Source organism: Anguilla rostrata, chromosome 4, assembly GCF_018555375.3.
Source record: "Anguilla rostrata isolate EN2019 chromosome 4, ASM1855537v3, whole genome shotgun sequence".
In the NCBI taxonomy this organism is placed as follows: domain Eukaryota; kingdom Metazoa; phylum Chordata; class Actinopteri; order Anguilliformes; family Anguillidae; genus Anguilla; species Anguilla rostrata.
In genome coordinates, this window is record NC_057936.1 from 37,705,048 (window position 1) to 37,732,514 (window position 27,467).

Sequence of the window (27,467 nt, forward strand, 5' to 3'; positions counted from 1 at the left end):
TCCCACATTATCTACAACAAGGCCAGTTTCATGCTGAAGCAACATCACCATCTATGCTCTAAGTAGGTAGCTTAAGTATGTAGGTGGACAGTTTGAAATAATATATAAAAGTGTAATGTGTTGTGGAATGAGAAGCTATGGCTAGAAATTCTCTATAACATAACATTGGCAGTACTTATCATCTGCTTTAGTTTCATCATGCACTCCCCATAGGTTGTGTTATATTAAATTTGTATTTTTTAAATGGGTTGTATGCTCACATGTGCTGGTGGTTGCTATAAGTAATGTTATGCAAAGCAAAATTGTATCAAATCAACTGGAAAACAATGCGATGACTTGTTAAATGAGACTATCTGACATGGCACCACTGTGACTTCATTTGCATATTAGTTGTCGGCATTTCAGTTGAATTACATTTACATCACTTTTCTTTGATGCACTAACTGAATCATAAGTTTGCAGAGTACAGTAGTCCAGTAAATACTATATCTAGTTGCGTAATATGGCTTCTTGATCTTTTTCAATTTCAATTTACAATACTGGTATGACAAAAACAAACAAATTATTGAAACTGACACAGACATGTGCTTATGCATGCATGCATGCATGCATACACACACACACACACACACAGTACATTATATATAATATACACCGTATATTATATCAGATAATAATGGGTATTTAGTTTAGTTGTGCCCTGCATGCATTACATTTAATCATTCAAAACCATAATTAGTTGGATACTGGTATTTCAGCTGCAGAATTATTTTACCCAATTTTTCTCAGTTCAGTTTAATTCAGTTCTATTGGCTTTACTGGCTTGTCAAAGATGCAATTGCATTGCAAAAGGCCTAAAGCACATGCTAACAAATAAACACATAAAATAAAATAAGCAGTAACAAACTGAACTACTGTTATTTGTGCCAAAAAAGAAGGTAATAAATAAGGAAAGGACATCCCACACCTTCTAGCGTCCTTAGGATTTAGCAACACGTTGTGCTGGCCTGTCGTCTCATCTGTAAATGTGACCTAAGGCTGATGCTTTTGAAACAGAAGATAAACGGTATCAGTGTGGAAGGCATTATCTGTGGGCTGGAGCTTTTCTCTTTTGAAACAATACACAGTGGCCTCTTTTGTTTGTATGGTCAAATCTGTTTCATCACTGATGCTACCCAAATGCTAACCATCTTACATCTTTTTTGCTCTATCCATGACAGACTGTTATCTCTAAATATCAGCCTATTTACATTTTGGTTGTGCCAATTCTGACAAAAAGTCATTATTGGCAACTTAGAAATATAATTTTCAGCCTATCATTTATGCTACAGGAGGCTTAAATTCACAGAAGGATTTGTTCTAATTCAAATTGCACACTGATTTCAAGTGATTTATCCGGAGAGATCAGCAGTGAATATTCTGTTCAGCAGTAGCACAAATGCAAAGCATAGTACAATATATAAGCCATCACAGCAATAAATAAAGTATGTTTATTCACATAAGCACAAATGATGTGCCACTGTGCTAATTTCTACTTGGGCAACCTACTGGCTCCAGGACAAGAGTAAAAAGCTATGACATACATCAGATTAATAACATGCATTTAAACTATAATTTAAAAAAAACATGAACAAAAAAATAACTTTAATCAATTAGATGTGTCATTAATGAGAACAGGATAAGGCTGAAGTTCACCGACATAGGCGTCTTTTTTCTATAGACCTTTTTGCTAACACCGTCATTTTAAATTCCTGATTTTGTACCACTACAGGGTTATTCCCCTCCACAATTTCCTTGGGAGACGCATGAAAACTCTGTTCGCAATTTGTGAGGCAACTATGCAAGGGACTTTGAACAGTCACAGATTAACAGAGGCTATTGTGTGAGACAATGTTCAAAGCTGCAGAGGAGTTAGTCATGCTGAGTTGCATAAAAACGTGGCAGCAGCGACTGCAGAATTGAGACACGTAAACACATTTACTTCATCAAGCGAGGGGGCAGCTTGGGCAGCCGATAGCAGGTAATTATCAAAGTTGGAATTACAAATTGCGCACTGAAAAGCTGTGATTAGGATCTGGGCTGTCGGGAGTCAACTGCAGCCCATTTCGTATACGTGAAAGCAACCACCTACATTTCGCCTTTCATTTCCACGCCTAAAATTAAAGGACATTAACTCGCGCTGGATTTGGTCACTTGTGTTGATTTCTGCTGCTTTCCCCCCTATTGTAAATCCTATTTTTATTTTCTTATCATGCCCTACTAAACACTTAGGTGGAATAAATCAGAATGGGATTTTGAGTCATTTTCAAATCAGAACATTCATAATTGTGTCGGTACCTAATCGAACAAAATCATTTCGACTGAACATGATATGACACAGCAAAAACTACACCCTTTCAAAATCCTGAGGGGCAGTAATCGTCCTGTGTGACTTTCTTGCATGCATGCACTCATTACCACCGTAGAACCACCTTCTGACCGTGACATTTCATGTAGTATTTTGCATTTCACCGATGCTTTGGAATAGGATATAGCACCTTCAAGTCTGTGGCTATTTCTAGCCTTTCAGTTAAGTAAATGGTTAAGTTTCTATCCGCAGAGCAGTCAATTCAACTAGCCCCCTGCAGTGACGTCAGCAGTGTGTGAGGCACTGTCCAGGGCCTTTTAGGGCTGAAGTGAGGAGCAACACGGACACCCAACAGCTCTGGAAAAATACCACAGACGAATAAACATCACAAAATGGGAAACGTTCAAGTGCGTATCGACATCCCTTTATTTTCTTTCTTCTTTTCGCGTACTAATTGTGTGATAAAAAGAAAGGATTGATGTTGCATCCAATTCTAAGAGCTAACTGCAAACACTGTAGCCAGTGTCCAAGGAAAGTACTAACCCACTCAGAAAATAATCACGAAGTAGAAAAGATCGCGAACTTTTATTTATCTTGTTGCTCTTATTTAGCAATTTGTGGACGAGTATGGTAAATTCATGGGATATCGTGCTAAATATCTAAAAATGCAGGCTAATTAAATTTAACACGCATCTGGCGCATATATTTTGCTACTCCATCTCCCCGTCCATTTAAACTGATGATTTGCAAAGAGGATGCGATTCAATCTAGTACTGTCTTGATATACAATTTGTGAGTATTGCGTGACGTTTTATTGGTGTATTGCTTTAAGTTCCAGCACAGTTACATGTAAATTCAGCGTCTGGGGGAGGTGGGAAGAAACAGTCGCTCCTCTATGGAATTCGTCAGAACCCCGTTAGCTGAATGGCCAATGTAAACAACGTGTATCCGACACCCCATCGGCCTGTGTAGCCATCCATCTTACGTTATCATTCAGCAACAGACTTTCTCCCCCACCCCGAATCATTACACTCCTTTTTCAGCACCCGGGTTTTTAAAATTGTGTTGCCGCGTGCATATGTTATAGTATAGTATATGATATTTTGGAATAAAAAAATAACGATGAGCTCCTTCACTTTTTCCACAGCCAACAATTGTGCCTTACCCAGACTTTGATGTGGTGGCGGACATTAAAGCAATCCGCAAAGCGTGTAAAGGGTGGGGTAAGTTGGATGTTCCGCGCACAGTATATACTGTGTATACACTGCCATGCTCAAACAAGAAGAATAAAATAAAATAAAAATAAAAACTATTCTAACGTTTAAAATGTCACTTACTTAGTCTTCGTTCCCTTCGCTCCTTTAAATTGTCAACAGTCACAATTTCACCACGGTCAGTTTACTACACAAAGATCCTATGCAATCCTATATATATATATATATATATATATATATATATATGTATATGTATGTATATAATTTACATTTCACAATTGGGAGCAGGTAAATGTAGCCACGGTTAGTTGTTGTTTTAGTAATTTTGTTTTGGCAAACATGAAGATCTCAATATAATTTGTGCAGCAAACATGCAGAGCAGGAAGATTACTCTTCAAGAGAAAAAGGACATAGCTATTTTAATTTCAGCAAGCACAAAGCTATTTCAGCACTAAGCTATTTCAACCTGTACAGACAAATACCAAATAAAGGCTAATGTTAACTGAAGATGGCAAGGCATGTTTGAATCTGACCACATCAAGACATCAAGCGTTGGTTTAATGACAGGATGTCAGACAGCTGTGTAAATGTGACCTATTTTCTCTAATCAAGGGTGTAATTTATAGGTGGCTTAGGAGGTTACCCTCCCCCAATATTATAAAGAGGCTAAATGCCCAAATAATATAGCATGATGATAAAACATTTGTTTTCATATAATATAATATTATAATGTTTTGCAGTTTTGCTTTGCATAACATTACATAATATATAATATAATAAAGATGGGGATTTAATGTTGTGATTGAGATATACTGATCAGTGGTCTGAAGTATTTTCCCCTTAGAATTTGCCAGAAATTATCATTTCGCCAATGTTCTTTTAAAGAGGTTCTTCAGACACCCCTAGAAGGTTGCAGTTCTTGGGGTGTATGCAATTCAACCTGCCCAATATTCAAACTAAATGTATGCCCTTGTCTCTAATGCAGCCAATTATGGATGGTCATATTTCAGCTTTCTTCTGTGGTTCTATAACTAAAGGTATAATAACTGTTTTTGTCTTGAAATATTATCTTATAATTTAGAAAAATGAACATGTCAGTATCATAAATGACCTTCCTCTCTTCTCAGATGGTGTGGTTTCCCTGGTCATGTGGTTTACTCAGCTCATTAAGTAGGCTATATTCTTTTGTCTGTTTGTCCAGGGACCGATGAACAAGCCATTATCGACATTTTAGCAAATCGCTCAGCAGCCCAACGCTTGGAAATAAAACAAGCCTATTTCGAAAAGTACGATGATGTGAGTATGGTGCGTGTGTTTTTTGGTTCTGCGGTTTCATTGGTTGTACTAGCTTTTACAGTCAATACTTGCTTTTTTAAATCATATTATCACTCAGGACAGCACGATGGTGCAGTGGGTAGCTGAAACCTGACTGGAGCCATTCTATATGGAGTTTGTATGTTCTCCCCATGTCCATGTGGGTTTCCTCCGGGTACTCTAGTTTCTTCCCACAAACCACAGACATGCATGTTAGGTTAGGTTGGTGTGTGTGTGCCCTGACTTGTGCAGTGACATGTGACCTGTGTATTCCTGCCTCTCACCCAATGCATGCTGGGATAGGATCCAACATTGCCCGTGACCATGAACAAGAATAAGCAGGTAAGATAATGGATGGTTAGATATTGTCACTTATAATACCTGTAAAGCACTTTATGCACCAGTGAGACACTACAGCTGCTGGAGCCCCTTTTCGTATTATTATTATCCATCCATTATCCAACCCGGTTACCTAACAGTTCTACCCACTGCACCGATTATTATTATTATTATTATTATTATTATTAGGTAAATTCCATAAGTTGGGTCAGTTCTACCTGGTGACATCAGTGACTCTGTACTGCTTTGCCAAAACATCAGAATGTCCACTATTTTTGGGTGGATTTTTGTCTGCACTCAGTCAGAATGTAGGAAAAACACTGGTCAGTCCCTGAACTCTGTGTGTCGTTCTCCTTTTTGTTCAAGTTACAGTCCCTGCTAGTGTTCTAACAAAGAACACTCTCAATGACTAAACTCATGAATATTTATGACCGTGGTGGGCCTGGAACACATTTGATTCATTGTGATCTGGTGGCTATTATCATGACTGTCCGCATGCTGACAGTGATTAGAATCAGATGATGAACAGCTGATGATTTTCCTGCTCATGAATACTCATTTGGCATCTACCCTCTGAACTTCATAGCTTTGAGAACACAGTGAAGGAACTGTCCAGAGTGACTTGGGAGAAAAATGTCTTGCTGAGTTGCCGTTGAAAGAAAGGTAGTTTTTTACAGCAGTGTTTATCTGTGTCCCACTGAAGGAGCTGGAGGAGGTTCTGAAGAAAGAGCTGTCAGGGAACTTTGAGAAAGCCATCATCGCCATGCTGGATGCTCCACATGTCTACGCTGTGAAGGAACTGAGAAAGGCCATGAAGGGGGCCGGCACTGACGAGGATGTGCTGGTGGAGATACTGTGCACAGCCAGCAACGCGGTTGGTCCTTCTGTCATTTATAGATGGAAAGGAACAGAAAAGGCATAAGTTAGAATGACCAACATGAAGCAGTTACTGTTGTAATCGACTGACAGAACATTTTGCTCTAGAATAAAAGAAGCACAATGACAGATGAAAATTATTCTAAAGCATAAGTACAGTACTGTAGGAATCCACAAAGATACATGTTTATTTGCTGCAGAGTATTTTGGAGGGAGAAATAGTAAACGTTCTTCTACAGATTGTATTTTAGGCATACATATCAAGCCCTGCAGGTTCAATTGTCAATTCTTTTTCTCATAACATTTTGACAGGAGATTCTGACTTATAAAGATACCTACTTCGAAGGTAAGTATCATTGAGCAAGTATTATTAACACTTGTTTATGCATTATTTTCAAGTCACTCCAGTTGTATCAATCCTTTTCCTCATAGCAAACCATTATTGTTATTTACATATAAACCTGTTAGATATAGGGAGAATACTACAATGGAAGCTTAAAATACCCAGGGTTTCTATGCGTTCGCTGGCTTCACAAAAAAGTGGCGGGTTCTGCAAATATGAGCCAATAGCAGTATAGCATGGATCGTACTCGAGCAACGCGTTTCTCACCTGAGGCTGCACCTCTCCCCACCCCTCCCTAGCCTATAGTTTAGCTCAATGTACCTAGTTAGGCTAATTACGTTAGTTTTTATTTGGCAGGATTGTTTTTGTCTGATTAGGCAAATGTGATTCCAGTGCTAGTTTGTACTTGGTAGGATTGTTGTTTGCTGAACAGGTTACTCTACAGGGTTGGAGTCCTGATCTATGTGGTCACTTCTGGCACTACGATCTTTACTTCACTCTAGTGTGTTTCTTTTGCACCTCTGCACCTTGAACTAATGCACTTGTTGTACGTCGCTCTGGATAAGAGCGTCTGCTAAATGCCTGTAATGTAATGTAATGTAATGTAATGAGGAAAAAAGACTGATATGGGCAGATATAATGGATGATACGAAGAACATAAAACAATAATAATGTCAAAAAGTAACACTGTTGCCACCAGCAAAGCCAGGGGCAAAATTACTAATAGTGTAAATTTGTAAGTTAATATACCATATTTACCTGACCACTGATAACAAATAAATCTACACTCTCACTAATTGTCGTACGGTTTATTTCTAATGCGACAACGACTCCTTCCAGAGCTCCTAAACCTTACACTTGATACAGGATATTTAAAATATTGCCTGAAGCAATCACAAAAAAATGTTTTCTTCTTCATGAACTCAAGAATTATGCTGATATACCCCAATTAAAAGTCAGTCAGCATTGTGATAGGGAAAATCTAGGGATAAAGCTTAAGTTAGCTTGCTAACCCCGTAATTTCGCTCCGTAATTCACTCCTATGATCTTGTATTTTCTTTGAATTATTATGTTTGGAAAATATCTGCTGCCTCTTGATTAGGCTTATCTGCTTCCATCTTGGAGTGTTACGTCACTTTGGAGAACTCAAGGGGAAATGCCCTTAGCCTGTCCCTGCCCAAGACCCTGTTCCTGTTGAACATCCTTTATTCTTTTCTTGGCGGACTAATTTATCTTTAAAGTGACAACTGTATTTCAGTTATTATCCGTGGAGCGACTGCATTTTGGTGCCTAATCTTGAAATAGGGGGGTGACCATGACAAGGAAACAATATGACTGTAAAGATTTAATGTGGTTGTACAGTGTGCAGTCTTCTCTTAATGTTGCTATTGAAGACAGCTGTACCAATAATTTTGTGCTTTTGTGTATGATTATGCATGATTATGTATGATTATGACTGGGACCATCTTTTGTACAGTATTTAGCGACTTTCTGCAGCCCTCTCTGTTTCGCTTTCATTTACACGCACAGTGCATGAGCGAGATCTGGAGGCGGACATCGAGGGGGACACCAGCGGCGATGTGAAGAACCTGCTGATGTCCCTCCTGCAGGTAAAAACATTTTCCGCTTTTGCAAGTAGCATCACCATCTCACACCTGTTCCCAAACGGCCATTTACTGACGGGTCCAACCACATATGTCTTAAAGTGCCTTCTCTTATACATTAAATTCAACAGGAAACCACAATAATCTCTCTGCTCTGTGGGCCAAAATTAAGTTCCCTATGAAAAGCAGACCCACCCAGTTTTGTTTTCTGGGCTTTTGTGTTATTGTGGATGACAGAAGGGGAGGCTTATTGGCAGGAGAGGCCACAGTGTTAGCCTCGATCGATTGGCAAAAGAGCAGATCACTTTACAGGAACTCTTTTCTCTGCCAGGGTGTGAGAGATGAGACCTACGATGTAGATGAAGCCCAGGCAGAACAAGATGCCGCCGCTTTATTTGAGGTACAGTACCGCCATGTTCTTGGCTTTTCAATGTTTCCCTTTTCCCTGAAATTCTTAATTTTCTAAGTTCTCTTGTATATCCAAAGAATACAAAAGGTTACTTTGTCCTTCGTCAATGCTGAGCAGAAGCAGTTGTGCTGAAATGTTTCATTAGCTATCGAGATGTACTGTCTAGTCTGTAGTGCATCTGTGCACTACAGAAAAAAAACAACAAATTTGAATTCCCTTTACTATGTATTCTCATGCCCCTTTTAAGGTGATTAGTTATGGGAAGTTCATCAATGATGCGCTCTTTCCAGACAAATCATTTATGCAAAAGCTCAGAATAAATTTCCCTGCCTAGTTGGATTGAGTTGATTCGTTTTGTTCCACATCAGCCACCCAACAGCTTCCGCTGGCCAGTATAACTCACTGCCAATGTGCCAGTGCAGCAGTATCTTGCCAACCACAGGTTAATCTTCCAACGTGATTATGCAACTTTTGATGTGCCTTAATCTGACCGTGTGTTGGTTTTTCCACCATCTGCTCCCATGTAGAGTACTGGTGGGGCTGCAGCTCTCAGTCAGACTTTCAGGAGAAAGCAGACATGGAAGATTGTCATATGACACTAACAATAACGCTAGTTAAAGTTGCCAAGTATTATATGTTTTCAGGGCTCATTTCATTTCTGTTGATTAACAGAAATGTGAAATTTGTGAAAGCATATTTATGAGGTTATGAGGTCTGTTTTGCTGGTGCATGCTGGACAAATTTTTACTTTTGTTTCATGTTTTTTAACTTCTATGGGTTAAACAAAAGTGACAGACAAATCACTACATGAAGTGAATCAAGTGGATGCATTCAGTAAATTAACAGCTGTAAAGCTCTTAATGGCAGCTGAAGTGTCTTGTAAGGCCAGCTAACTTGTTTTGTAATTATGTTGACTACTTTCCCTGTGACTCATTTTCAAATTACGATTTTCAACGATGCTTTGGATTGATGTTTTGAGGGGCAGTATATGTTGAGTCATAATTACACGGTAAACCACTATCCATTTTAAAATGGCCATGAGTGTACTTTAACTTGCGTCACAAACACGTATTGCAGACAATATTAGAGCACCTGTCTATTATCTGGATATGACTGTATTTTCATCTTGACCCATTCCTCCTCCTTTGTAGGCTGGGGAGGGCCGCTTTGGGACAGATGAATCCACCTTCACCTACATCCTGTCACGCAGAAACTATCTGCAGCTGCAGGCCACCTTCAAGATCTATGAGTCGGTACGTTCCCACGTCTCCGTCCCTGCCCCCTCAATGGAACAGGGCTCTGCCCCATGAACGCTTGTTCACGGCTGTCAGTGATGCTGTCCCTTATATGCCGCAGCATTGGAACAGCACCGTAATTATTCTAATGCTTTGGATTGTCATTGATTTTTTCAGTATTGGAGCAGGGAAGGGCTCTGTTTACTACATACATTCTTTGGGCAGTCAGCGGTGTGCGTAGTTATGCACAGCTTTATGTCCACTTCTGACACAGATTAAAACGTTCAGCTTTCATTTCTGGATTGTGTACTGTAAGTAACAATTTGTGTATCTCAGGTAAGCGTAAAACATGCGGCCTCGATTGCACGTGTCAGGCAGTAAATTTTTCAGCAGTCCTTCATCACGGGCTCCAATGCGTGGCCTTACGGCTGACTTGTGTCGGCTCATCATGAGTTCCTGCAGACAGCAACGGGTTTGCGCTGTGGTCACAGATTGTGGTGTAACTGTGTGGGCACGACGGTATCATTCACCTCTCCTGTTTGTTTTGCAGCTCTCTGGAACTGAGATCTTGGATGCCATCGACAGTGAGACTTCTGGAACACTGAAAGACTGCTACAAAACTCTTGGTTGGTATAAATCTGTGCTGTAGTTGTGGTGAATTACTGCTCCAAGCACCTGCAATATTCCTGAGTGTGTATACTGTTCAAACAATATAAACCCAATGAATCCAACACGTCCTTCTAATTATTAATGTTGTGACAGTGATTTATATGGCCTTCATTGCTTCTGAACTGGTACTGGGGAAGGGTATTGACTTAGGGAAAAAAGCACAAACAATGAATGCCCATTTAAAGCATCTATCCTTCATTTTTCAGTTTTGGTGGCAATATCTGTGGTGACTGGTGGTTACAATAGTTCATTTTCACACTTCAAATACCAGAGTTTCATTTGATATGAAGCTATCACATCGACTAGATAATTTTCTTATAAAATAATCCGGCGGTAGCATATATTGGAGAAAGAAGACTGCCTAGAGACAACCAGCAATGTCTTTTGACATGGTAATATTGAGCAACATATTGAACCTAATTCTGAAAACACCTTTAGGATTTTAGGCTCTTGTTGTTGTGTATTCGACACTGAAGTTTCTGTGCGTATCATCACATTTGAAAAGGTACACAGTACATTTCAACAGTTTAAACATTTAAAAGTTCTGCTTATATCGTTGTTTTATGTCAATATGTACCACCCAGTTTTCATTCATCTACATTGCATTTGCCAAGTCTCTTTATGAAGACCAAGCAGGTCATTGTGTTTTTGTTTTTTTTTGCTTTTAATTGCATTTACATTGCGTAAATTGCTTGGGTACATGTGAGGGAGTATTTTTGTTTTTTCTTTTGCTAATTTTAATTTCTGCCCATCAAAATGGCCACGTCCTAGCAGTGGCCTGGCATGGATAGTGGACTGCCCTGCTGTGGAATGACTGGGATGTTCGGTCGGGTTTCAGAGGTGGGGCTCACAGTGTCTCTCCCTCATTTCCGCAGTGAGGTGTGCCAAGAGCCCGCAGCTCTTTTTTGCCCGACGGCTGAACGCTGCCATGAAGGGAGCGGGCACAGATGAGGACACCCTCATCCGCATCATCGTGTGTCGCTCTGAGGTACGGTAAACACGGCTGACAAAAATACATCTTTTACCTTGCACTTACAGTTGAGGCCAATACATACTTTTTCACAACTCTGCACATTTCATGTTGCCACACATTTCTTTTGGCAAGTCAGTTAGGGCATCTACTTCGTTCACATCAGTGGTAATTTTAAAACAATCGATTAGAGACCGATTTATTTTAGCTTTAATTCACGGGCAAAAATTCTGGCAAAGTATTGTGGGAAGCTTGTGGAAGGCTACCCCTAGTGTTTGATTTAAGTTAAGCAATTAAAAGGCAATGCCACCAAATACTAGCAAAGTGTATGTAAACTTTTGACCCTTTTTGAAATCTGATATAGTACATAAAAGCTTAAGTTTACCAGTCTCTTAGCTATTATTTTGAAATGACCTCTTATGGAAATAAAGTAGATGTCCCAATTGTAACTCCTCTTAGCTTAACATTTTTTGACTCAGTCAAACCATGGCTTGAATTAATTCAGTTAAGAATGGAATGCTCAATGCAGAGATTCTACCATGTCTGCGTTATACCACATAAAACAGAGGCTTGAGTCTCAAAAAAAATATCTTTACTTAAAATAGTTTTACAGTTGAGATCATTGTGAAGGAAGCCTGTCCTTAATAAATGACATCAATGAATTGCCCATAATTGGCTTGACAAACATTACTAGGAAAGTCTAAGACAGCAACACACAAATGCAGCCCATTTTACAAGGTGTGAAGAAAAGCCAGAAAGTTCCAACTGGGTGTGCTGGTTTCCTCTGTCAGATTGATCTGGAGACCATCAAGGACATGTACCTGGAGAAGTATGACGAGTCCCTGAAGGACGCCCTGAGGTCTGAGTGCGGTGGTGACTTCAAGCGGCTGCTGTTGGAGATCCTTCACTGAGGGATGACTCACTGAGGGGGAAAAACACCCAGAGCGGATCGAGTTACTAACTCCACTCACAACCATTCCTACTGTATTCAGACACATAACTAGCCATGATCGCAGTGTGTTAAGCACAGCTGTCTGTCGTTCAATCTCACCCTTTTGTTACCAAAGTAGTTGCATTAGAAAATAGCGTCAGGAAAGGCATAAGCTGGAATGTTCCTAGCATTTCTATGTCAGCTTTTGAAATGACTTTTTTGGACTTGGTGTTTTATGTCTAACGATACTGTCTTTTACCCAGTATTTTTTCAAACAAAGTCTAAAAGATTTTAAGCAATTATTTCAACCTTTATATTTATTGTTAAGTAATGTACTGATAATTCGCTTATAATTCCAGTTGTGCTTGAAATTCCCCATTATTATTTCTTGTGAGCTACTGCCATTTCTTCCATTTCTCTGTGGTAGACATCAATGAGCCATTCTGTGTCCAGTTGGACACCTGTACTATGAAACCTCAAGTACAGGGGCATCAAACTCAGTTCCTTGAGGGTTTTTTTCAAGAAGCTACTCATTGTCTGTACAAATTCCCAGTACATAACTGATCAGTTTATTTATAGCCTCAAAAATTAAGTTAAAGTTGTGTAGTAACTGGGATTAATAATCAAGAGAAAATGAGAGAAGTGAAGGAAAATCCTGCTTAATCATTGCTCTCAGGGAACTGAATTTGATGTGGTTTTGTGATTATGAATCGCGGGGTAGTGTTGTACTGAGGAACATTGTGAAGAACTTTGTTTGTGTTTCTGTCAATCTGATTGTTATGTTGTGCCAGTATCTACCAGCCCAGTGCACGGTCCACAGTGTTACCGCACCATTAACTGCGTGACAAAAAACTTGGGTTGTTTATGCAATTCTGTCTGTCTGCTGTAATGATACCACTGATGTGCTGAACAATATGGGCATTTGTTTCGGAATGGATTCTTTTGACAATGAATACTGTATTAGTTGTGAGCTTACCCAGTCTGGAGAATGCCTCAGTTTCCCCCAACAATCAAAAACAACAACAACAACAAAAAAAAAGTCAGAAACAAAAAATGGACAACCAGCTGCCTTGCATCCCAATGTCACACATGGAAAAAAAAATATGGTTTGGTAAAAAGCTGAATACCTTTTCAGTTTTATTTTCAATTGAAGACTAATACATCCTAATATATAACACATAACTAATGTATATTGTAAGCATATTCACTTGTATTTAGTGAAGTATTAACTTTGGTATGTGTGAATATTATCTAAACATGGATGTATGAGGAGGCAGTACAGATCTAGTGTCCAGGAGACAAACTTTGTCCCAGAAGTTTTGAAGCTATAGGGAGTAATGGAGTGCGTTATACTGCTGTCTGATCTTTGAGGGGTCTAAGTGATTTGATGGTGTCATCCTGGCAGCTGCATTTCTAATGTCTTTCTTAAATCGATTCATAATCAGTATTTTAATTGTCTGCTTCTTAACTGAAGGTTTTGTGAGATTTGTGAACATTTTTCGAAATGCATACTAATATGAATTCCATCCAGGGGATTAAATGTTATTAAAAAATTAGAAGTAATAATGAGGCAGTTATAGGAATACTTGAGTGAAATGCACACTGCATATGTAATAATAATAAGAAGACAATAAAAATATAAGTCAAAAATGTGTGTGAGCCATTTTTCTCCAGATTGCTCAACTGCCTGTGCTACTCATACATGTACATGTCACTATAAATGGCCTGAGGGTAAAGAAAGCATTTAAGTTAAACAACTGAATATAATGTATGCGAAGGTTACACATGTACACAAAACCATGCACTCTGTGGGGTTCATTTAAATCAAGCCTTATGTAAGCCCATGCTTACATAATAAAATCATACACTGGGTCAGATTAATTCTATAAACCCTTATTTGTAGCTGGGCTGTGCACTCGAAAAAGGATGTGTTAATATTCAACACAAAAGATAATTCATCTTTTGTGTTACTACTTTTGTGTTACTTTCAGCACATTTTGTGTCAGTTACTACTTTTGTGTTGCGAGTACACAATTTATGTGTTACAAAGAGAGAATTAAAAAAAAATACAATGTTGAAAGCAACACAAAATGTGTTGTCCTTATCTAGACATGGAGGTTTTTAAAAAATGACTCATTATGCGTTGTTTCTGACACACCTGTTTTGAGAGTGTTTTTTGTAGGTTAAACATGTATTTCCGTCCATTTTCAGGAATGCATTTTAGAAAGTCCGGCGAACTTGTGCAAGCTATTTGTATACGGACCAACAGGAGTCTTAGAAGAATGCAAGCCAAAATGAAGTAAAATGGTTAATGCTGCTTTGCACTCAAAGTCCCGTGGTGCACTTGATACACAACGCAGCGCCGAAGCAGAGCAGGAGGCTGTAGGTTTCGGAGCGCATTCCTTTTCCTGACTGGTTAGCGGTACTGCCTCGTCGCCTATCACCTCCTAAACCCCGGCCCCAATCACAAAGACGGCTGCTTTCGAGGTGTGCAGTTTCTCAAGAATAGGGGCGAGATGAAAAATAAAAGCGTTCTACAAATGTTTATATAAGAAATAACCCCTTTCCCTGGACAATATTTCCTAATTTGACAAGACGCGCTTGTAGGATAATTGTCGGCTGAGTGGGAAGAACAGAGGTACGTATTTCTGATGTTACATTTGTGTTTTACTGATCCGCGGCTTGGTTTGGTAACATTTGAAATTCCATTTGACGAAAAAAAAAAAAAAATGCGATTATGTCGCGCAATCTCCATAATGCGTCAATTTGACTGAAAATAGAAACGTATAGATACTGGTATTCAAAATTTCTTTGGGGGTCTAAATGAATACCTGAACTAGTATGAATGTAGTAAGCTATCCATATGTGAAGAGGTAGACGTTAAAATACAATGAAAGTATGCCTGTACATTATGAGAAAGCATACGTTTGACTGATAAATATATTGTTGCCAAATGACTTATCATTGATTTCATCATCTCCGTGGAGACCGGAGAGAGAGTGATGACCAAAAGTGCCTGAAGTGTGTCATAAAATCATCTGTGGCATGCAGGGCGCGGCGGATGTTGCGTTGTTTCATAATTAGCATTGTGATGTTTGCTCTCTAAAGTAAAAAAAAAGAAAAGAAAAAAATGAGTGTTTTCAAACTTTTTGGGATGAATCTCTTGTATTTATAGAATTCAGTATGGTATTCAGTTCTGCTACTGTTTTCACCTGCTACCATGGCCGACTTCCCTATGGTTGTCTGTCAACTAGGTAATGGAAATTTGGGGAATTTTCATTGAAATCATTGTGCTTAAAAAACATTATTTTCAATGTTACAGCTTATGTTATTGTCATTAGACAGATTCTATTCAACACAGCTGGCTAGCAGTCATGTATCGGCATCAGATGTTCTGCAGTCAGACTCAAGCAACTGGTGGCACCACCTTCTTGTTTTGCAGGTGAACAAAGGCCCCAGGAAGAGATGTCATCATCTCTCTGGTTGGAGGAACCCACACGATTCTGCCCCATTATTGAGATTGACTCCAGCTCTGATATGAGGAAGAAGGCGAGCGTGAGCTCGCAGTGCTGGCTGAAGCAGGAGAATGACCCGGAAGCAGTTAAGTGGGAAACCATGACCTCTGGGACAGCCAGCGATGTGGAGCAGGACAACACTCTGAGCAGCGCAGTGTCCAGTAAGCGCATAACAGCTTTTAGAAGAGTTCAAGGGCTGCAGGGGGATCTCTTCTTCCTCACAGGCTGTCAGAATTTCACTTAAAGTCATTGTTTGGACAGAGGACAGGAGCTCAAGTCACCTTGTATCCAAGGCGTACTTAGTGATTGTAAGATCATATTAAAACGCTGGCCCACATGGCCAGCCTCTTTGCTTGCACCTGAAGGAGTTAAGTAGTACACCATCTCCCTTCTATGGGTTTGATTTTCTGAGAAATAAATATAGTGGTATTTGATTTTTATATGGGACAATATGGAGGTTAACAAAGCTCTGAAGTCATCACAACCAAATTAATTTCATTTTCCATGATATTATAATGGTTGAAAAATAATACTTTCAATATTATCTATGCTCTCTTTTCAAAGTTGTCTTTTCCTGTGTATTTCATGACTAATGTTAAAAATCTTTGAAAGTCATGGCAAACCACATGGGGTGTAGGTTCCACTTATTTATGATTGGAAGCTGTCCTCGTTCCATAGGCGGTGCAGTATGCATTTTCCCAGATTCAGCTGCACCCCAGTGTGGGAGCAGTTTCTGTCACACGCTGTCTGCCTCCAACTGTATCACAGACCAGGCTGTCATCAGCACCACACATCTTAAATAAGATACCTGATGTGGCCAATAGGGGCTAAGTGGAAGGAGGCTTGTTTATTCATTGTTGCGAATCAGGGGAATCGGAATGGCCTTTGAACTGTCACCCCACCGTAAATTAATAGCTCTCCAATCGAAGGCTTGCACTTTTTGTTTTAATGTGCTATTATGAGGTAAAAGGCAATAATATAACCAACACCCGACCTGTACAGGGTGTATTCCTGCCTCTTGTCCAGTGCATTCAGAGATAGACTCCAGCACCCCCACAACCTTAAGCGGGTTTGAGAATGTATGAATGGATTGATATAACAAACACATAGCATAACAGAAATATGATGGGATAGAATGACCCTACAATGCACAAGGTTTGCTAAAAGTATGAACATGCACAACACAGGTTTGCTAACAACATGAAAAAGTACAGCGCACCATAAATGCATTATAGCTGCACGCACGTCAGATCAGACAACAAATGTTAATTAAATCTAGGTGTCTATCGGAAGTGCTTGGTGTTGTTTCAGCGGTAGATATAGCACTCACAGAAATAACATGACAAATAATCAGCGGGGCTGAACAGCATGTCCGAATGTGTATCCCCTGCCCCGCCCTCCCCCCCCCAGCACTGTCCCCAGCCGAAGGGCTGCCCCCCAGGGTGATGCTGACCATCACCAAGCTGCAGTGCCTGCTGGAGAGCAAGCAGGAGCGCATCAGCTTCCTGGAACGACAGGTGGAGGACCTGCAGCAGGACCGCAAGTTCCTGCGCTCCCAGATCGAGAACCTCACCAGCCTCCGCTCGGCCGCCCCCACTGCCTCCACAGCCGAAGGTCTGCCGCTGGCCACCCCCGCCGCAAACGCTCTCTTCCCTCCCGCCACATTCTGTTTCTGTGCTCTGGTGAGGCTTTCCATGTTTAGTAACCGTGGCATTTAAAGAAAATGAGGTAATGAGGTAAATAACAGCCTGGACGTGAATAATGATTTTTATGTGAACATTTCTTCGTAAATGTGTTCAGGAATAGAACTACGTAAGTTGTCCAACCTACAGGAAGAACCATAAATGCATCCCAGTAGTGATTCAAACTGATTCAGTGATTCAGACGGCCCTCAGTGTTGATTTAGTGTGGGGATTCCGACTGCCCTCATTGTTGACTCATTATGGGATTCAATCAGTTTTGTTTCATTGTGGGGATTCAGACTTCTCTCTCCTCTATCACGTGCAGATTCGAAACCAGGGAAGCTGCTGTATTCAGACTCCAAGCCCAGAAAGAGGTCAAAGGTGGAATCGTCCTGCTCCTCCTTCAGCAGCGACAGTGGTTCGGAGGAGTCCGTCTGCACTCTGACCTCAGTGACCTCCAGCGATATAAAGCGAAAGAGACATCACAGGGAGCGGAGGAGAGGAAAGAAAGCAAAAGACTACAGCCGGAAGAGAGGTGATTCCCGTCCCATGTGTGTCATTTCATAAACAAGAGATAATTCAGTGAAGATTTTAGTTCACTTCTCACCTTATAGTTTGATAGCCAGTTCCAAACCAGCATTACGTTGATACATTGTTTTGTTTTTTCCCATTAGTCTGGATTGCTTTCACACAGGTCCACACTAAGCAAACCAGGATTTCTATATGTTTGCAAATGTAATTTGTTCTTTGGTCAGGAATTGATCAGGTGCACAGATAAAACAAATCCATTCCTACCCCTACCACCTTATTGGTTGTTGCATTTATAGCTGTTATCCCCCTTTGATGTTCTTACTAAAGGTGAAGTTATGTGGGGGATGAATGTGAAAGACTGTCAAGATTCTGTCTGGCAAACATGTATGCAATTACACATACCAAAGCAGACACACTACCATTAGACACAGATATGAGTGGAGAAGGCTGTATGTGGTGCAACAATTATGACCTGTTGCTTACAGTCTGACAAATAAACAGATGAAAAATGTCTATGTAGGTAGTACTACACTATTCCGTACAGATGAAGTAATAAAATAACATTTTTCTAAAGTAGAATCTTCAGGCTGAACAAATGAAAATACAATAGCCTAACGACTTGTTTACATGTTTGCTATTACAAAGGAGACGAGAAAAGTAAATATTCTCCTGGGCTATCAATTGATATTTCTGCAAAGAGAAATTTGTGTTAGATCATCAAACTGATGTTTTCAACCAAACACCGTATAGCATGTTTGGATCACTTCCTGCAATTGGATCAAACTGTGTTCTCACTTCAATCAAACCGCTCCAGGGTTCACCTGGAAGCGGCCCCAAGACCCCCTCCCACAGGAGGTCTGAGATCGGTTGTTTGGTAGGCACCTGAGTTTGATTGCACGTGTTCTCACCTGCCCAAACGTACCAAACTAAAAGGCTAAACACTCAAGAGTTCAATTAAATGACATCACGCATGGCTTCTGCATATTGGCTAATTTTTGGTTGAATACATAATGATAAAGCAAATTTTGTGTGTGTGTATGTTATGAGCTACATGAGTTTAGATTCTATGGTTGGGATTTGGTGAGGACTAGGTTATGGTTAGTTCTGCCGTAATATGTAAAACCATTGAAATGAAAGAGGGAGTATTTTCATTTTCACATCACTGTACATGCACACACCCACACGCTTACACACAGGCACATAGGCACGTAGACAGTGTTCAAATCCACACCAAGTTTGTATACTGTATTTAGGCCCTACCTCCTCATGCTGCCTTTCTGTCCTCCAGCCACTGGGGTGCAGTACGTCATCCACCGTTACAAACAGGTACTCTCCGCCTTCAACAAGAAGAAGAGCATGAGCGGGGCCTTCCGACACTATGGCATCGACCGCAACACCATCGCCAACACAGCCCCCATCGCTGAACTCTACCTGGCCGCCAAGGAGACCCTTCACCTGGTGGGCCTGTTCCACCCCCGGGAGGAGACATTGGTCAAGTATGCGCAGAAGTGCGCCGTGCTCATCGAGAGTGACGAGAGCCTGTCCAGGAAGATCGAGCGGATGAAGGCCACCGGGGAGCTCCTGCCAATCACGGCCAAGAAGTCTAAAAGCCACTCCCTGCTTGGTGGCCTGCAGGGGGACTCCTGCAGCAATATGGATAATGTAGGGTGACAAAATCTCACCTTGTGTTCCTGATTACCATCGCTCTGGAGACTTTCCTTTATTCTAGCTGAGAATGTTCAGCTGTTTCATATGTACATACAAAAATACACCTATGTATGAAACACTGTGAACTCCCAATGTAGCCTTGCCATTTATATACCATCAGTTAAAATTATTTAACAGAAAAAAGGTGAGTTTACCACCTGCAGTATTCATTATGTTGTGTGATTTTGTGATTTTCATAATCAGATTTTTACACTACGCAATCTTCTGCAATCTGTGTCTCGTGGCTCTTCCTTTGTCTTTTTCAGTTAGCCTGATCTGAGCCACTAGTGTCCTGTGAGACACAAGCACTTCTCATTCCCTTGTGCCAGAAGTTATTTTGCTCCTTTGAGGGGTTCAAGCTGTTCATTTTTGAACAGAAATGTTCAGGATATAGTCTGTGCAGGGCAACACAGTGACTGTCCCTGTACCCTATCTCAGCGGATATCCCCATCAGAGACAGCACACTGGGAAATGATGTCAGCTCCCTGTGATATTGCAGTGGAGGCCAGAAATGATTAAGCTATTTTTGGATAACCTTTAACAAAACAATGAACACTACTAAGAAAATAAGTGTATTTTTACCCAGTTTTAACAAGGTAAAGCATCTATGTTAGATCTTCTCTTAACTTCCAGAGAGTGGAAACATTACACAATTACATTTGTAGTGTTTCTTTTACAGATAAGTGAATAAATATGATCATAATCATTTTTCTTTTTTACTTGCAGTTTTTAAAACAAAAATATGTCCTGAATTGGCATCATTAAACTTTTATTTGTCCAAATATGCTTGTCATTATTCAGGTACTTTTTGTTCCATGGTATAAAAGGATATTAATGCATTTGGAGGTCACAGTGTGTATGAGTATGAATGTGTATATTAGGGATGTGTTTTTTTACTTAGATTTGCTGATTGGTCAGTGGGGCCAGTTCTTATTTGTTAACTGTCAAAAAATGACTTATGATTATTAACCTTGGGCCCCATGCCAAGTCAGTTAATGGTGTTTGAATAAGCTGTCTGCATCAAATCAGACATTTCATCTAGACTAATGTGGACTAATGGGCTGTTAGCTGTGCTCATAAAGCATTCAAAATAATAATAACCATGCATTATGTTAAACCATCATTTTTATTTCTTATTCAAAGAAGATGATCGGGTATATTTAAAAAAAATAATAATTTAATGTCCAGTTCCCACCGTAACTTGGAATGTCAAATTAGTTAGTTGCAACTCTTAAACATGGTGCCAGCCTGCTTCTTCACACACCACAGCACTCAGCTATGCTCATGCAGAGTTGAGTCAACGGAAGTTATGCCATGTGTGGCTTTGGCAAGCAGTCCCCGGGCGCCCAATCAACCAGCAGGGGTCGCTAGAGAGCGATGAAACACAGGCCCTTAACTTATTGAACCCTCCCTTCCCTGGGTGATATAATGGCCAATTGGTCATTGTACCTACTGGCCACAATCAGCACTAGCACAGTCCAGGTTCAGTCCAAGACCGTGGGCCTCATCCGGGTTCCATAACAGCGCCTTAACCGGATGCGCCGCCCAGCAGCCGCAATTGAGGTGTATGAGGCAATATTTAAATTGTCAGAACATCGGTAAAAAGTCCCTTCATTGACTCTGGTCTTGTCACATGTTTTGGCCTGTAAGGAGTTTCAGTGCAGTTTGCTGATGCTCGGGCGGCCATGTAAAGTTGCTTTCGGCGGTGCCGCCATTGCTGGGCTACTCACTCTTGTAGGTGTTTCTTGTAGGTGCTTATTTTTGATGTGATTGAGATGATGATCTGGTGCTAATGCTACAATGTAGTAATGGTACTGTAGCTCTACATAACATTTCCTTTAAACAAAGGGATACACGATAATATCTGAGTGGTATCGGTATTAACTGAAAAAACGGCCAAACTAACATATTGGTGTCAGCCCAATGCTAAGATTATCGACATGATGGTCTATATGATGATGCAGCATGCAAGTGTATTTTGATATGTGGCTGATACTGTAAATTAAGTGAAAATGTCATGCTCACTAAGTAGCCCAATCATGGTCATCTGAATCAGTTTAAATTGATCATTTTTACCAGCTAAACACACAGGAAAAACTAGTCTCAGTAGCTTGCTACCCATACACTGCTTAGTAAAGTAAGTGACACCTTTTGCTCTCTGGGTGCAAGATTTTGTCAAACCATTCGGTTTTCACTTTTGAGTAGCTTACAGTGATATATGCATTGCATCACCACTTATGTTTTTGTCACATTGAATTCTTACAGATTAATGTCACCATTTTTTCTTATTATTTTGCATATTTTAGTTAAATGATACATACATACAAACATAATATCCATAGTTTATATTCACTGTTAAAAATTCTTTTTATTCCATCATTGGATTACCTTTGCAATAAGTGTGCAATGTTCTCTGTAGAATTTTGCAACTAGTCAAAACTCTTTAATCCAGATGGCACTGGGTTAGTTCTTGAACTAGCAGAGAAAGTTGCATCCTTCTGATTTATTTATTTATTTATTTATTTATTTATTTATGTGTGTATGTATGTATTGGTTGCAGACTGGTCCTTAAAGCATTGATTTGCCAAAAAGAAGGATGATTTCCAGCCTGGCTGGGGGTGGTAAAAAGAAAATAAATATTTAAAGTTTCACTACAGTGTTGTTATTCACCATAGGTAACATGACACTAGGGAAGGTTGTAAAACGTTGCAGTAAGCTTTTGTACAGGGATAGTACACGTTTTTTAGACCTACATAAAGGGTGAATACATGAGCTTTCCCTTTGGACCAAGGTGTGGAGGAACTAAAGTGGGTGGGCAATGGTTTGATTCCTAGTTTGTGGCTCAGTCTGTTGCTGAATCGACAAGCACCAATCTGAATGGGAACATATCAGAATTGTTTATTATGCATGGAAACATTACTGTATAGGGCATTATGTTACAATTCGGAAACTCAGTAATAAATACTGTCCGAAACCAATTTAGTTGCCGTGGAATATCCACTAGAGGGTGCTGCATTCATAACATGTGGATGCTGTTCGCATTTTTCTAAAGCAAATATGGGTTTTTATTTTTGTATTTACAAAATGGTGGACAAGTTTGAGATTTTCTAGAAACTGAGCTTATATTATATTTTTAGGTTGTGTCTTTTAAATAAATGTGTGTTATGTGTCAGTGTCATTTCATTTTGATTGCAGAACATGTTTAACCTTGGCTTAAAAGAGATACATGTGCTTTGTTTGTGGTTAGATCTCACGTGTATCTGCCAGTGCGGATATCATTTAAATGCTTTGAATTTGACTGCTTTATTTTACAGTGTGTCTGTTTGTAAAGATGTGCGTGAAGGTCTTAATTTTTGAAAGTTAAATTCTGGTTTATTTTTAATTCTCTGTTTAATATTTGGATATATTCATTTCAATTGCTCTGCAGGTTGGACAGTATATTTTAAAATGTGACAACTTTATATCCTACTTCCATGTAAATATCTTTAATCAGGTCATAGAGGTGTTAAGTATGATGTTGTGCAGTTTAAATATCTATAGGATTAATGTGATTTTTATGGACTCATGATGGCAGTAATGTAGTTCTGCTGTCCATATATGTACTACCAATGTAATTGCCTTTTACAGCAGAAGGGACTGTTTTTCTCTAAGATACCTATTTTTTCTCTTTTTATAATTTTAATGCACTGCTGTTAAATTGCTCTGCCTAATACTGTTTGCTACAACATCCTGAGTACATGCAGAAAAGTATTTATGTGGATATTCTTTTTGTTTTCATTAAACACATATCTGACACGAGTGGTTGATATAACCCTCAACCATTTTGTTGTCGAATTTTCTTGTTGTGATATTGAATTTGAAATGTGGCAAATCCCTGCCGAGAACATGGGTTATTTCTTACATTAATTGTGTTTAGAGGAAGTAATGAATTTGTCTGATGGTGGATGTCTTTTGACTGCGCTGTTAAATGTTTCAGAATGGGAAATCATGTTTCTGCTTCATGTGTACTTCATTTTATTTGTATGAAAACTGCCTTGTATGTTTTGCTAAAACAATTACATATTTTATGTTTTCCCTTTTGTGTGTTTTAAATAAATAGACTGACAGAATTTGTGGAAATATTCCTTGTTAATATCTATGTCTCTTTTCATGATTCTGTATTACTGGAAATAGTTATCTATACGATAAAGCACAGTAATTACGTATGTATTCACATTATGCATAATGCACATATATATATATATATACAGAATATAATTTATATATATAGTTTAGTCTATTTGCACACACACACACACATATATATATATATATTATATAATGCATGTGTGTGTGCAGTACATGCATTCATACACATTTATACACACATATCCATCTGTTTTCATTGGTTGTGCTGGTTTCATAATCCTAACAAATTCTGTTGGTTTAGATATACCCTGTATACTTTTTTGGAAAGGTATATCTCACCGGCAACACGACAGGCCTGCAATCCTGTCAGTGTTCAAATATTCTTTTTTATATGATTGGCAAGTTTGGTAGGGAATTAATCAAGGGAATAGCTTCTCTTTCGTTTGCTGGCACTCATTTCAGGAGACTTAAGTTTTTAAGTTAATCGTTGGTTAAAGAAGGATATGTGTGTCTGTGGCTCAGCATAAAAATAAAGACAATACTAATCCACAGAATGCCAGTCAAACAGTGCATTGCAACAATATAAACAAATAGCAGGACATCAGGATAAAGTTATGTGGCTTTTTGTACATCTACGATAGCCACAGGAATGAATCTTGTGGCAAAATATGCTTTCTTCCATGTCTAACAGTGATTCCTCTTACCAGATTTTTCAAAACAGTGTTGGAGTGGTTGGAGCTTGATTGAATGAACTGATGCATCGCCCGAGATGCTGAAGGCCTGTCGAGGGTCTGTTATGGATGGATCAATGTTCTCTCATCTGAGAACAATGGCTGAGATATCCTGCTGGGAGGATTCATGTGAGAGATCTCTAGTGTCATTTACAGTAGGTCGGAAAGGGAGAGTTAAAGACACTCCAGAGTTTTGTAAGGTTAGGCAAAGTTCTCTTGTCACTTCAAATCGCCAATTGTCCCTTGAGACAATGCCAAAGGCACAAGGTGAGTACATTCCCCTTCTCAATGCCCCCTGGGAGAAAAGTCTCAGTTTCATTTAGCCTGAATGAAATACTGCAAATATTTTTAGACTGCCTTTCTCCGACCCTGACCAGAATTAGCAGCTTTCTGTCGATTGTTAGAATAATGACTGTGTCTGTTACTGCTGTGTATCAAGTAAAGACCAGAGGTCCCATGTCTACTGGAATAGCCTGCTATTTCATGTCACTGTGTTCAAATAGAGCGACGCACAGCTAGCGCTTGAGCTTGTGGAATAGCTGCCGTGTAGTTCTTTTGTGCACGAGCTGTCACTTCCCCTCCTCCCTCCCTCTTGCTCTCAGGTCTGTATTAGATGTGATGGCTGGTGATGCACCCGGAGGAGGGCGAGGTGCTGGATTCGGGGAAATGTCACGATTCTGCCAGGTCGAGTGAGCGTGAGGACCCAGAAAGAGCCCTTTGGGGACAGGTGCATGCTGGGAAATGGGGGTGGGAGGGTCGCGGGGGCGGAGATGGGGGTGGGTTTATTCTGGAAGGCATCTCAATGACGGCGTCCCTCACATCCTCAGGCAGGAGGCAAAATAAATAAAATAAAAAGCCTCACAGTTTTCTCTCCTATTTAGTCAAGTTTGTGATATGATACTGCTAGTTGACTGTTAACCTAAATTTTCCTGCCGGCCTTGGCCATTCTGAAGCTACTTGAATAATCACACACATCAACATGTCATAAGTGGTTCTTTTTCATTTTACCCTCTTCCAGAATTCTAAATATATTGCTATGTATATTATAACCCTGACCCAACTCCCCCCTAAAAAAATAAAAAGCCTTCCCTTCTGGACCTCTTTTCAAACACAGCTGTGTCATTGGTGATAATGACCATGGGCTGAGGGAGGGGTGGATAGGGATAGGGGCAGGGGCGGGTGCAGGGTGGGGGTGGCTGTGCGCCTGAAGCATTTCCCCCCTCCTTCAGCTCTGACTCACTGCGGGCCGACTGCAGCTGGGCCGTGTTGTGCAAGAGGGCGACGGCTCTCGAATGAGGCCCCTTGTGCGGCAGGTGCTGCAGCCGCCGCAGCTCAAAACCCCCTGGCGCTGGCTCTCCGTGTCCCCCTTTTCCCGGAGCGTTCCGGCTCTGCCTGGCTGAGAAAGCGATTCTCTGGGCTGAATAGGAGACACCTGCAGCCGCCAGCCGGAAGCGACAGAGATAACAGCGCTAACCGCTATCATGGCCTGCCATGCAGAATCAAAAGGACAAGTCACATTAGAAACAAAAAGAAGGGCGACAATCATACATACATTATCATAACTGATAAGGTTATAATGATGAATGATAATAATAATAATAATAATAATAATAATAATAATAATTTATCTAAATATGAACAAAATTTAAAATGTCACATTGTGTGAGGCTAGTTTTGGTTTGAGATTTACAAGAACAAATCTGTCAAGGGAATTTATTCTAGAATTTTATGCAGAGCTCACACATTTGGCTTTATCAATCTCCATAGCCACATACCATTTGTTGTTGAGATGTGCAGTATGTGCATTCAGCTGCACTGTGTAAGCAGCTCATCGCGGCAAGTGCTTATGCCAAAAAGGCACTATAGTTTGGGTGTTCAAAGAAGTGTACATTCTGCGGTGTCACGTAACATGCTTTTACAAATTTTATCACTTATGTGTTTAAGTTATACTAAATACTGTACATTTAAGCATTTCCCCAGAGTAGTCATAAATCCCTGCGTAATGAGGTGTATGAATATTTCACGATAGGTATCTCTGGTTCCGTTTTCTGGTTGACATTAAAGATGTTATTAATCGATACAGCCGCACTGGTGGTATTCATGCCCATGTGGAAGATGATTAATTAGCTGCGGTCAACTATGAGCTCAAAAGAGAGACCTTATTATTGTATTGATTCCCAGGTCTTTGAGACCCAGCCTCATCCTAATTAAACCTGTTAAAGATAAGTACTGGGAACAACCCAGACTGTAGAGTGCTATGGTTCTGAAGGGGATGACTGCGATACGCTGTCTGCTGTTTGCAGCTAATGAAAACTGAAATTTCCAAACGAGAAAGGAACAGGGCTAATTTATGCCATCTCCCCCCATCACCCCTCCCCTTTTAATTATTATTTGAAATTGTAAGTTGGGTAGCTAGATTTTCTTAGCGAGATCATAGAAATGGCAATAATCGAAATTTCTTACTCGATGAAAATCAATTACGCGGCACTGTAGTACCGGGCGCTGTCGTAATACAATTCAAATTGGCTTGAGAAACGAGTGAAATGCATTCCCACCTGACGTGTTTCAGCCAGTTCTCTCAAAGGCTCCCTGGTCTCAGAGGGAACTGTTTCCTTTTAATTTCTTAATCTAGAAGATGACGGTGAGTTGTTCTGGATTTGCTTTTCTTAATGGAAGCTGTGTTGTTCTCTTCCCCCCTGAATGCAGATCTGCTGCCTCAAGTGCACACATTCAGGCACTGAAATTCAGGCGCCTGTGCCCTTGGCCTCGGTAATAAATCTCCATGAAATTAATTGACATGTTATTTCAACTCTATTATAACCAATAGATTTGAAATTATTCATTTTTACGTGTCTGTGCCAAACCCGTTTTTTCAAGACTTATGCAGTCTTTTGAACAGATTTCCGACAGATTTATTTATTT

The 27,467-nt window shown here is 40.0% G+C and overlaps 2 protein-coding genes across 6 annotated transcripts; both read left to right on the forward strand.

The window, feature by feature from the left end:
* The first annotated feature begins 1,905 nt into the window (after nucleotides 1–1,905).
* anxa13 (annexin A13) lies at nucleotides 1,906–13,901 on the forward strand. 4 transcript variants are annotated; one of them, XM_064332483.1, is made up of 13 exons: nucleotides 1,906–2,020; nucleotides 2,600–2,754; nucleotides 3,495–3,570; nucleotides 4,763–4,866; nucleotides 5,179–5,217; nucleotides 5,918–6,088; nucleotides 6,403–6,436; nucleotides 7,964–8,043; nucleotides 8,369–8,437; nucleotides 9,598–9,699; nucleotides 10,232–10,307; nucleotides 11,226–11,338; nucleotides 12,112–13,901. In XM_064332483.1, exons 2-13 carry the CDS (start codon nucleotides 2,740–2,742, stop codon nucleotides 12,229–12,231), a joined length of 999 nt encoding a protein of 332 aa, XP_064188553.1. In that variant the 5' UTR covers nucleotides 1,906–2,020; nucleotides 2,600–2,739; the 3' UTR covers nucleotides 12,232–13,901. The 4 variants fall into 4 exon arrangements, with proteins under 4 accessions (XP_064188553.1, XP_064188554.1, XP_064188555.1 ...); XM_064332484.1 differs by having other exon boundaries at nucleotides 1,907–2,020; nucleotides 4,763–4,857; XM_064332485.1 differs by lacking the exon at nucleotides 5,179–5,217 and having other exon boundaries at nucleotides 1,908–2,020.
* Nucleotides 13,902–14,584: 683 nt separating this feature from the next.
* On the forward strand, nucleotides 14,585–23,773 carry LOC135253339 (coiled-coil domain-containing protein 106-like). 2 transcript variants are annotated; one of them, XM_064332489.1, is made up of 5 exons: nucleotides 14,585–14,738; nucleotides 15,694–15,927; nucleotides 17,177–17,380; nucleotides 17,774–17,983; nucleotides 19,268–23,773. In XM_064332489.1, exons 2-5 carry the CDS (start codon nucleotides 15,717–15,719, stop codon nucleotides 19,648–19,650), a joined length of 1,008 nt encoding a protein of 335 aa, XP_064188559.1. In that variant the 5' UTR covers nucleotides 14,585–14,738; nucleotides 15,694–15,716; the 3' UTR covers nucleotides 19,651–23,773. The 2 variants fall into 2 exon arrangements, with proteins under 2 accessions (XP_064188559.1, XP_064188558.1); XM_064332488.1 differs by having other exon boundaries at nucleotides 14,614–14,889.
* Nucleotides 23,774–27,467: the final 3,694 nt, after the last annotated feature.